At 39.3% G+C, this 12,332-nt stretch overlaps 1 protein-coding gene across 3 annotated transcripts in view; it reads left to right on the top strand.

The window, feature by feature from the left end:
• Positions 1–12,332, top strand: part of KLF3 (KLF transcription factor 3) — a 35,488-nt gene that overhangs the window by 8,756 nt on the left and 14,400 nt on the right. The window contains exons 2-3 of one of the 3 annotated variants that reach the window (XM_081592808.1): positions 756–814; positions 6,193–6,288. In XM_081592808.1, the coding sequence (XP_081448934.1) occupies positions 6,232–6,288 (57 nt within the window). In that variant the 5' untranslated portion in view covers positions 756–814; positions 6,193–6,231. Of the gene's footprint in view, positions 1–755; positions 815–2,460; positions 2,946–6,192; positions 6,289–12,332 lie in introns of those variants that run through there. The other 2 variants (XM_081592817.1, XM_081592801.1) reach the window with 2 other exon arrangements.

Here is a 12,332-nt window from a genome sequence, read left to right as displayed (position 1 = left end):
GGCACCCGGTGGAGAGGCGGTGGCCTCACACAGCCCTTCTGGATTTGATTATATAACACATCAGAGGAGAAAAGTGAGGGCCAAGGCAGGCTGCGTAAGCCATGTACACAGCAGGATTACGCATTAGGGGTGCTTTTCAACCGAGTTGGGGTCGCTGGCCCTTAAAACTAAAAAATGAAAATTGTCAGCACGAGGGAGGAAAGCCGAGTACATAACCTTAGTAGGGAAAATGACTAGTGTTCGCTAAAATTTCTTTGAGAAAGATGTGGTAGGCCACTAACTGGGTGGCATTGAGCTTGAGAGTTCACCTAAAGGGTATGGGTTTGTGTCTCCCTGCCCCCACCCCTGCTCTGCTGGGCCCTAGTCGGGAAAAGTGGAGGGACTTCGCTTGGTTGTTACCTTTGCACCTGTCCTTATTTACATGCAAAATCAATTGCTTCACTTGGTCTTTCCGAAGTACAGGGTGTGGGCAGAATCTTATCTGAAGCCGTGTCCTGTTTGGACAAGTTGGACTGCCTTGGCAACTCTCCATAGGGTGGAGCAGATGGGTGGAGGCAGGAAAGTAAAATTGGGTGGCTTGTTAGCCCAGAGAGGAGAGAGGGCGGATTGTTTGCTCATGGATCATTATATTTAATCTGAAACTAAATAATTAACTTCTTTCCCATTTACAAAACATTTTGATGCAAAATAACTAATTTATGAGGGGCAAAGATTTAGAAGTGTTCCACGGAATTTTTTTCCTTTCACACCAACAGTAGAAGACTGAGGTAGGAGAAAAATCACCGAGTGACATGAAAACGAGACGCCTTTCCAGGTAGGTGCCAGCATTCAGCTGTTCTGAAAGGAGGCTCCGACTTAGAAATGTCTACTTCCATCTGTTGCCCGGCCCCTTGGATTTCTGGCCAGAGCAGCTGCCATTAAATACGCAACTCCTGCGAGCTCTTGGAAGAGTTTGGGTACAAAAGTAAAGAAAGAAAAGTTTCTTTGGAGAGGAAGTTTAGGGATGTTACCTGCCTGCCCTGGTCCTCCTCCTGACCAAGAATCTCTTTCACATACACCCACACACGCACACACTCACCCACGCACACTTTTTTTTTTTTAATTTGTCTTTTTAATTTTTTCCCTGAAGTTCCTTTTGGGAGTGAGAGGTGAGAGGAGGCGACGTGCTTCCTCCTTTAAAGCCCAGAGGCTTGGGTGGGTTGAAAGGGGCACTTACAGATGGTGTGCTGGTTTGGCCCATCATCTTTTTCTCCTTACACCTGGCTGAGGTCGGCTAGGAAACAAAAGATCAGCTTTGAAGGAGGCAGGTAGTCTGGAAGCTTGGGTCAGGCTGGGCTAGGGGAGAAGAATTCAGGGTCCCTTTGAGTGCATTAGACAGGAGAGGAGAAGGGAGGATGTCAGAGCAAATCCTGACAGATCGCCAAGAAATTTATTTCAGATAACATTCTCTCTCCAGAACCCCCTCCATCCCCTGCCCCACACCTCCCTCTCTCTTTCCCTTGCTTCCCCACCCCCCCCCACCTTCTTCTAAGGAAGGGGCAGTTGTTTTTAAGGTTGTTTCTGTAATAAAACGTGCCATAGCTTCAAGACAAGCTATTTTCAAAGGAGGCTGGCAGCATAACCTCTTACATTAAGGCCTGTGTGTATTTCTAAGCTCTCCAGCTCATTTGTACCCTCATGAAGCAATTGTCGAGTAGGCCTCATGGAGGGCTGAAAAGGACCGTGTGAGAGGGAACTGTATTGCTTGTGATACTTCATGTAAGTGATTCACCAAAGCCTCTTACGACATAAACATGCGGTTGTGCATCTTGACAAAAATCTGAGCCTTCTTATGACAGCTGAAAAGTCAGAAGTGTAAGTAGAGTGTGAAGGAAAATCTGTTTCTTCCTTTTGAAGGAAAATTCTCTATTGACCCTTCCCAGCAAAATAACAGTTGGGAAAGAAGACTGTTTGTTCCGTGATGGAAAATTATTTTGGCACTGGTGATGTTCCTATACTTTTGCTCTTAGGCACTTTGATAACTTAGACTTTTTTTTTTTTTTTTAACCTGTTTTGCCTGTTTTTTCCCTCTTGTAAATGCAGTGTTGTTATCCTGGGATTACTAGTTTAGAATGTATGTCTCCTAAGCTAGTTTAACACAACTAAGATGTAAACCTGTTAATGTTTGGGAACTAGTTGTAAGAAAAACAGAACCACTTTTGGGGGCCTTCTAATCTCTGTGATAAGAATTCCTGAGCCTAGTTAAAACCCACTAGATTTAAAGACCCTGACTTTGGCAAACTCTATTTACTGCCTGTGTCCTAGTCTTTAAATGCTTGTTTTGGCGCGCCACCTAATGGTCATACTTGGAACTGCTGTCAGGGTTATGTAGTAATAGATTTTCTATAGCATTTAAAGTTTACTTTCAGTAGCCCCAGAGCTCAGAGTTGCCCACGCATAACAAAAGCCACTAAGTTTAGAGACCCCACTTCTTCCAGTGCTGAATTATATGGAAGGCCCTTCAGTGACATTGCAGTCACTCTTTTCTTATTCTAGATCAGAACCCAAAGATAAGGTCAATACTAGTGGCAAAAGTGGTCCATTCAGAGATAGAAACAGTAGGTACAGAGTCTAGACTTATGCAAATAAATAAACAAAAGTCTGATTTACATTAATGTGTTTGAGTCTCTTCCTAAATTTGATTTCTTCTAACTTAGCTTCCCTGCTATTTTTATTAAAAGTTTTAATTGTAGAATTAATAAATTTAAAAATAGGCATACAAGTATGTATAAATCTGCCCCTACCTCTCCCAAGAGTTCCTTATTAAAGGTTAGGGTGTGTCTTTTTCTTGTATTTCTTTTTTTTTTACATGTCCTCCTTCTTGTTTCATAGCCTTTGACTATAACTGAAAGTATAATCAGTCATTTTAGAAGCTACAAGATTGAGAGCAAAGTGCTGTTAAACATGTGAGTGGACAGTGAGTATGGTTCTGTTCACAGTGACATTTGAATTTTGCACAGACCTTTTATCGTCAAGTGATGCTTTATTTAGTTAGGAGTTTTAAAATGAGGTATTCTAAATTCTATAATATCATTACTTGTTTATTAGCTGAAATCCTTGTGTATGAGAAGTGTCCCTTCATCAGTGATTGAGTTATTCTTCGAGGTACAGTTCTGAATAAACAGCCCTTACAATTATTTCAATAAAAATGAATCCAGTTTTGTTAGGAGGGATGCTTTATGCTAGATGAATTTTTCTGTTAAGATTACAAGTGTTTCAAAGCACTAATTTCCTTAAATTTAGATAAAACATAAAAACTAACGAATGAAAGGAATTTCACTAATGTCTTAAAATGACACAAACTAGAGCAGGTTAATGTGTCATTCATTTCAAAATGGGTTCAGTACTTACTGCTGTAGACATTTGAAAAAGTCATTGAAAGGCTTTATGAGCTAAATGATGGGGTTAGGATTTAAACCAAAATGAACTCCAGACCCCATCATCTTTAATTCCACTGTGCTGCTCCTACTGGTAGTAAAGGATTCCAGATAAGGCGAGGTGTAGAGATGATAGGAAACTATTGGGATGGTGTGGTTATCAAGTGACAAGGTCCTGTATGAGATCTCAGATAGGATGAAAGCAGCCATTACTTTTTAAACTGAATTTAGTCTGAGTTTTTTAAGGGTGTGTGTCTTGGGGAGGTGGTAGTGTTGGCCATTAAGGCTAAATAGTCTAGGAAAGAGGCAAGTACTTGACATTGTTCCAGAGATAAGAATCAACAAATTTACTGCTGTGTGTATAGTGTTATAGATTCAAAAATTGTGTGCATATTCAGATAAACAGCTTGTAGGGCAAAAAGAGTTTTTCTTTTTTTTGGTTTTACTATTTTTAATCTCATTTAATTTCCCCAAAACCTTGAAGATAAATCTTTTAGGAAGTAGACAAAATCCAGTGCCCTGGATTTTGCATGTAAAAAAAGGGCCACCCCACCCACCCACTCCCCCATGGCGAGGGTCAAGTACAGATCTCCTGCTTGAGTTTCAAGATCAGAACTCTTCCACTACACTCCTGAGAATATGAGTGCTATTATTTAGAAGGATTTGCAGCAAGATACTCTCTAGTGGAGTGGATGAATCAGTAAGAGTAAATTAAATTTTAAAAGCTTGGGGGTGGATGACCAGCCATGGGTCGAGGCTGCTGAATCATCTGACCTCGTTGATATAAGCAAGTGATCTCACATCTTTTGTGTATGGTCCGCTCCAGGGCCCCGGACAGCAATTCTTAGCACCATATCCATCTGTACAGCTGCTAGGCTGGGAACTGGTTAATAATAGATCCCAAGACACAAAAGGGGTTTTCATCCTTCATTATGAAATCATCCATTTTTCACTGGCTATGGGGTTTGTTCTCACTGGGACACAGAAGAGGGTGGTAGCACCATTGATTTGAGCAGCCTGGTTTCAAATTGTGTTCACAGATTATAATACGTCCTGTGATGTAGGAAAATATAATTTTGAAGTCAGGGCCTTATGTTGAGTTAATGATGATACTCACGTGTTGTCATGAGACCCAGGACAGTCTTTCTTCAGCGAAGCAGTGAAGCACAAGAACTACACAGTATTACTTTTACAATTGTGTGTGAAGATATCTTAGTTTAACCCATAGAGCATGGCCACCACTAATGACAAGATTGCTATCAGGGAGGTGGGGATGGGGAGTTTAAATACTGAAATACAGGAAGTAATCTAAACAGGGGTTTCTATACCTTTTTCAGGTGGAACTCAATCTAGAACTCGTTCACCTTCCCACCCAAACAAACGTGATATATAAAGACCTCACTTTTAACCAAAGTGCTGAACACTTAAACCAGATTTGGATAAGAGGGGCCTGAAGCAAGTTGTTAAAGGTCTGGATAGTACATGGGCAGTAATTCCATAACCTGTGAAATGCAGTTATTAATAAATGTTCATCAGACTGAATATTTTGTCTTGTGAGGAAGCAGTTGGAATGATATAGTACAGAACACGGAGGAAAAGGGATAACACATGAATAAGAAAAGAAAAAGAGAAAGATCAAACAGGGTCAAGATGGACATTGTCTTTACATTAGGCTAAAAATTGGCTTATTTCCTAATAAGGAGAAATTGAGGGTGAATACAAGCTAATATTCTTCATATTAAAAAAAGTACTTAGAAAACAATAAGAGGCACAGAGTTTTAATTTTTCTTAAATGATCATGCACATGGCCAGTAGAGATGTTGGGAAACAGGTTCTGTTTTGTTGATGGCAATTACAGAGTATCTTTGCTAGATGATACAGCAGATGCTTTGGAAAATGTACATGCTTCTCACTCAAGAACTCCTCTTCATAAAATTTATCTTAAAAATTAATTAAGGACATGCACAAGGATGTAAATATTAAAATGCTCATTGCTGTCTGTAATGGTGAAAATTTAGAAGCAATCTACCCAGTAAGAGGAATTTTAAAAAAATCTAACTGGGGACTTCCCTGATTCTCCAGTGGTTAGGACTCTGCACTCTACTGCATGGGGCCCAGGGTCCATCCATCCTCTGTTGGGGAACTGAGATCCCACCAGCTGCTCAGCACGGTCAAAAATAAAATCTGATTGGTTCACACAGTGACACATTGAACTTGATGGTATGAAAGCATACTTACTGGAAAAGAAACATTTTCCCAATAATTGTTAAGTGAAATTATGGGTACTATATAGTATGCATATTACAATCCATTTAAAGAGTTTGGAGGGATAAAAACAAAGATAGTCATGATAATTGTTTCTAGGTTGTCTTTTTGCCTGCCTTATTTTTCCCTGATTTTTCTTTTATGACATAAGATGGAAAGGAAAGTTTTTTTAACATTTGTATATGATATGAACTTCTATTGAGCTGCACAGTAATCTTATTAAACAAGCTTAGCTGCTCAGAAGAGCTGTACCTATTGTTCCAGAAACGTCAGGGGTTATGTATTTGAGTTAGAAATGCCAGTTGGCTCTCCCTTGGTTATGACCACGGAGTCTGGTCTTAATTATATAAAATGGCATTTTCATAGGTAAGGAAAACAAATTCCAGCCATTCTGGGGGCAGGGGACAGGAAGGACCAGAGAAGCAGGGTGAGGAATTTTTTTTTTTTTTCCCAATAGTTTATATTGAAAGTAACCTCAGGATTTAGACAGACACCTTGTTTTGTTTTCCAGGCTAAACACCAGAGCACCCTAGAAAGCATAACTAAAAGAATGCTCATGTTTGACCCAGTCCCTGTCAAGCAAGAGGCCATGGACCCTGTCTCGGTGGTAAGTTTTCCAAAGCTAAACACCTCTTGTTTATTCCAAGTGGTAATAACTTTACTGTGTGTTGTGTTATTCCTTAAAAGTACTCATTACGTGACAGGCATTTGATAGGCAAACTTTTAAACAGGATCCCTGTTTTCTTAAACGCTATGCCCCAGTCCCCCACCCACCCCCAGGATGTCATCAGCATAGAACTTGAGCCACAGGTACATCTGCTCACAACAGAAAAGGTTTTACAGAAACCCCTTAGTTATCAGTTTTTTAGTCTGAGCTCTCAAGATTATTGATTTTGGCCAAAAGAAAAAAAAAATGGCCAGACTAGTTTTTAAAAATTAATGTGTATATGGAACGTTAAAAAAAAAAAAAACCGTACACAATGTTTATCATGATTAGGAAGCAGTTTCCAAATGTACCTACAAGAAATCTTCATCAAGAATGAGTTTACTCAGAGATATTTTTCACTCAAGATGACCACCCAGACTATATAGAGGAGTTTCTTAAACACGTTTGTGAATGTCAGTCTTGTTTTTTTTGACTGGAAGCAAAGAAAGACTCTGTTTTGCCTCACGTAGTGCTTAGGATGTCCTTCACAAAACTCATTAAAAAGATGAAAATTGGGAGAAAAAAACCCTTGATCATTTTGCATGTAAAAATATATTAAGAATAAGATGATTTGCTTTAACTCCAAGCAGGCAGCCTTGTGGAGCTGTGACTTGGGAGAAGCTAGCGAAAGAACGAAAGAACGTGACCCTGAGGATGGAATTTTGTTTCACTCAGAAGAGTCTGTGGTGGCTGGGAGGCAATTACATTCATCGTCTCTTTCAACACTTTAGTGCTAAGCTAGCCTGGTCTTCATGCTTGTCGACCACCAGGGAAGGAGTAAAGAGTCCAGTTGTTGATAGAGGTGCCACACCAGCACTGTGGAGGTTGGGGCTGACAACAGGAAGGTGTCCGACTGCAAAGCTGGGAGTGGTTGAGACTTGAGGGGATCTGGTTTAGTGAATATGAAATAACACGGCCACGCTCCCAACTCGGTCTTGTTCTTTTCTTCCTCGGGCTTGGAAAATACTCACAAGGGGAAAAACTTGGCCTGAGTTGTGGCTCTGAAGGTTGGTAATGACACGCTTGCAAGAATTAGATCATCCTTATGCGCTGGCTATGGAGGTTCCTGCCAAAACTGTTTATATGAGACACGGGGGTCACTCCAAGGCCCTTGAAACTTAGTTGCCATGGAGATTTCTGCGCCGGTGTTTACCACTGTGTACGGTGAAAAGTTAAGTCAGAGTGGCTTTAAGGAAATAGCATTTACATTCTTGCCCGACAACTGTATAACCATATGATAATAACAGAGCAATAAGAATTGTATTAATCAAAAAGCTAAATTGGCTTCTAATGTTACTCATTTTGTCATCAACCCCTTCTCCCAACTATTGCATGATCATACTGGAGGAATATTAAGGTATAAAATGTCCTCATTAATTGTACCCTTGAAATATGAATAGGGTTTTAGTACCAGAGACTATGATTAATTTGGTAAATGATGTAGGCCCATCAGTGATGCATTTTACTATTCAGTATACTTCCAGAGCTTTTAATCAAGCATGAGAATGTGTCACAAGAGCCTAATTTAAAGCTGAAATGAACTTCATCATACAAGGAAATGCACTTAGCTGAAAAAAAATGGAAATAAAATGAATTTGTTGTAATAGTTATACTTGTAATGCTGTAACATATTAATGCATGGCGTTAAAATATGTGGAAGTATTTTTGCAATTAATGGTTTTTTTCTCCTTCATGCTCTAGTTTTCAAGTTCTGCTGATGCTTATAGAATTTAATTATATTGTTTCACCAAAAGAGAGTTCCAGTCCTTACAATGAAGTTTGTTTCCACTCTTAAATCTTCAAATTTTATCTTTCCTACCTTCATAGGTGAAGTATATGAAATCTGATTTATTGTTCCTTTATTCCTTTTCTCTTTTTCATTCTGCCTTTGACCTAAAGGTTGAGGTCTTTGTGTATTCAGGTCAGTGTTCTAAACATGAAGCAGTAGCATGTAAGAGTGGGTTTTGCTTCAGTTCCACATATGAATGAAAATATTTTACTGTCATTTACTCCCGTCTCTCACCTCTTTTCCCTAAAAGTTGAGAAGAATAAAAATTATCTGCCTAGTCTGTTTTGCTATAATTCAGAGAAAGTGAGGAAATGTCATTTTTCTCTTACTGAAGTATAAACCTTCATACTGCTCACTAAACCTTGTCCCTTGGGGCAGACTAGCCTTTGGATTGTTGATCCTATTAAGATTTTCAAGAACGAGGAGCAGAGTATGCCCCCCCCAATTCTGTGCTGTAAATCTCTGCCACTTATAGTCAGTGCGTTGCTGGCAAAGCCATCAGCAGCTCCCTGAGTCTCCAATTGTTTTCTTATTTGTAAAACTGGAGATACGTATATGTAAAACATGAAATGGCAGGTGTATATAAAATGTATGTGTAAAAGAGTTGTTTTTACCAATACTGCCAAAGAAGGTTGAAAACTAGAATTTAATTCAGGAAATGAGAAAATAAAAATTTTTTTAAAAGTACTCCTTCATACTCTTCTGTTCCTACCTAAAGGAAGATTACTTCTGAAGAAAGTTAATTTTTTTCTTTAATGAAAATTATCATCTAACAGACTCCTTACAGATTAAGAAGTACTTAAAATCAGTAGTCCCTCTGCCGTGTTCTAACAGAAACTTTTCATGACTTTTCTGAGCCTGGTAGAAAGAGAGCTTTCTACTTTTGTTTGCACAGAGGGGCATGACATTTGCTGTTTCCAAAGAGTTTGTTTATAAATGCACCGCGCCTTCCTGCACTTGGAACTCCACCCTTGGTATGAAGATTCCTTTGACTTGCCATCGCCCTGTCACGGACGGTCGCATTTTTTTTCGTATTAATAAATAGTGAAACAGAGACTCACCCACGTTTCATGCAGTCACTCTGTCCACTTAAACCATCTTGTAATGGAAAACTTCACCAAAACTATTTCCAATAAAATGAGAAACTATTAATTCTCACTTTCATAGGAAGTGATAGCATTGGAAAATTATCCAAACCCTGTGCCTTTTTCCTCATCACACTTAAAAAATTTTTTTTTTTTTTTTTTTTGAGAATCAAAAAATTGTTGTTATGCTGAGCCTGGTCAGTGGTAAAAACTTGCTCAGAGAGCGTGTTGATTCATGTCATCCATTCATCCAGTGTTCTCTGAGTACTTGGGCTGGACCATCCTCTCCCACTCCATTGACAGGAAGCCACCAACAAGTAAATAACCCACGTCACAGAGGTGTGAACACTTGAATGCATGTTACCACAGAGGGAGAGAACCCTTCTTAATAACAGACCTTTTGGAAAAGTAACCCCCTTGCCACCCTTAGTGAGGGTCAGGAGTGGAGGAGACCTTTGCTTGAGTCAGTAGGGCTGTGGATGCCCAGCAGTGGCCAGAGGACCTCTTTCTGCTTCATCACTACTTGCGGCTGATGTGGATTTTGCTGGTGCAGCCACACTTATTTGCATTGCTTCATTAGAACACAGGAATGCTCTGGAACACAGAGGAAGCAAACTATTACCAGTGTATATCCACCCAAGGCACACACCCCACGCAAGCCCTGTGTCAGTCCTTATGCTGTGGAGGACCAGATTGTTGCAAGCTGATTGCAGTGGCTTATGTGCTCCACCCAAATGATTAAAGTAAACATGCCTCATAGAAGGTTCTGGTAAACATTGCTGTGAAGTTTGCTAGTGAGACAGTTGAAGAACCACATTTCTTCACCCTCAGGCGAAGCAGTCAGACCAGAAATAGTTAACACTGGACTCAGTTGTGTGCCCAGGTCAACGAAAACAGTCCCCCTGCTTTTAGCCCTGGAGCCTTCCAAAGACCACATGTCCAGTGTAGGGGACAGGGGGCATTCATGGGAGGGAAGACTCTCAGCACAACTGTGCATAATGTTGATAAAATTCAGCTTTGTGTGGCTGTTTCTTTATGGCTTGAGAAACCTGAGACTTATTAAATTTGCAAATCCCCCAGGTTCTAAATTCCTGCTTTCCTTAAACTCACCCCACAGATAGAAAAATCCAGCAATGACAGCAAGAAAAGTTTGTCCTCATCTTGCTTCCTATGTAGTTGCCAATAACTTGGTATTAAAATCTAGGTCAGAGGGATGTCTTTGAAGACTAGGGCTGAAAATAAGGGAGAAGCTACATTTCTGTGAGTAGAAACAATGAAACACTGCCTCCCATTTCCTGGAGGTTTTGTTTCTTGTACCAGAACTTTGGCCCTTTAGAAAATTATATCAAGCTGGCTAAACTTTAGAACTAGGAGAAATCTTTTTTCCTCCTGTAGTTAATTACTTCCTTAAGCCCTCATTGTACATAATGTGTAATTTCTGTTTGCAAACCTTGTGCCTCTTGCTTTTGCCTATTTTAATATTTCAATTTAAATCTATTGCATATTAATATTACTGTATATTTTGAACCTCTCACCTTGTGTTGCACCTATGTGTGTCTCATTCTAAAGAAAGGTAGAAATAGTCTTTTCTTCATTTGATCTTTGATACATAATTCAAAACTATTTTTAAAAACAACAGTTTGTTTTGTGTTTCCTGATTTTATATCCTCATGTCCTTGTTTTTAAGCAGTATTATTAGTGAAAATTCTCCCTCCCCACCTTTAAATTGCATTTAAATAATTTACCAAATGTTAGTAATAAAAATTAGTATTTTTATTCTATATCTCATCATTAGAGCCATGCTAGTCCAAGGCCAATCTATGGCACCTTGAGTCATTCCCCAGTAACTCAGAATCTGCATTTTAACAAGATTCCCAGGTAAAGTCTGAAGAATACCTGATAACATCAAAGCCCACTGAAGTAAACACCTGTTGTATACAGCAGGAAGAAAAGACTCCTGGGATCACAGTGTGTGTTAAGTTCATCTCATAGGCATCTATCTCATTGGGTCCATTTCTAATCTTAACATCACAGCCTCCTAGAAGATGAGTATACAGCACCACCTTGACAAGTTTTGACATATCCTCGTGACACTTTCATGTCTAATATTTATTTAGTAATTTTTCTTGCTTTCTTTTATAGAACTGCTTTTGAACATAATAAAGTTATTTTGAAAGTGCAGGAATGGGATTTTAAAGCAGCACTGATGAGTTGGATGCATAGCCAGGTGGAGATTCACCCAATGAGGCCCTGAGATCACTACTGAGAGTGTGATCTCAGTAGTAATCCCAGTCAAAACCACTGCTGTCCCAGAGTTATCTTTAACTCATATTAGTGGCCACTGAAGGGGCCAGGGAGGTTCAGAAATTAATAGTGCATTTAAGCTGTTTAATTATAAGTTCCCATTAGTGGGTTTTCTCAGTTGCATTGTGAGCTAGTGTTGCTTCAGAATCACAAATGCATTCAATTTTTAGAGCTGGAAGAGAGGCACAGTATGTTATTTTTCACCCTTACTATAAAACATTCAAATATAAGTAATCTTCTGCAGGCCGACTTGACATGTTACCACTGAAAATTTGTTCCCCTAAAATGCATGCAAGTAAAGGGTTTATGTTGAGTTTAATTTTTTTTTAAGCATTCTACAACAGACTTTATCTTTTAAATTTTACTTAAGGAACAGAAGTAATTTTAATGAATTCCATGGCCAAGGACAGTACCTATAGTGTGCAATTATGATTGATTTATATTTCAACCTGGTAAATGAGAGTTACGTTATCTTGATATTATAAGAAAGGAATGTATTTGAAGACAAATTAAGTCAGTTATGAACAGATCTTAGATTTGGGAGGGGGACTATTTATCTCACCTCCAGTATCTTGTTAAGTTGTCCCCCAGTCTCCTGATGAGGGAGTAGCAAGGTGGAAAGGAGAGAAGGCAAAGCCTTGGCTTGTGTGCACATCCCTTCCAACATCATGTGTCCTTATTTGAGTCCTATTATATTTCCTCTTTCTTAATAGTTCTGTGTCATCCTCAGATTTGGAGATTAAGTCATCTTCTACAGTGTCTCAGTA

Source organism: Giraffa tippelskirchi, chromosome 1 (assembly GCF_054371585.1).
Source record: "Giraffa tippelskirchi isolate mGirTip1 chromosome 1, T2T-mGirTip1v1.2.pri, whole genome shotgun sequence".
Classification (NCBI taxonomy): domain Eukaryota; kingdom Metazoa; phylum Chordata; class Mammalia; order Artiodactyla; family Giraffidae; genus Giraffa; species Giraffa tippelskirchi.
The sequence above is the reverse complement of the archived record's forward strand: the minus strand, read 5'-3'. Positions and strand labels throughout refer to the sequence as shown.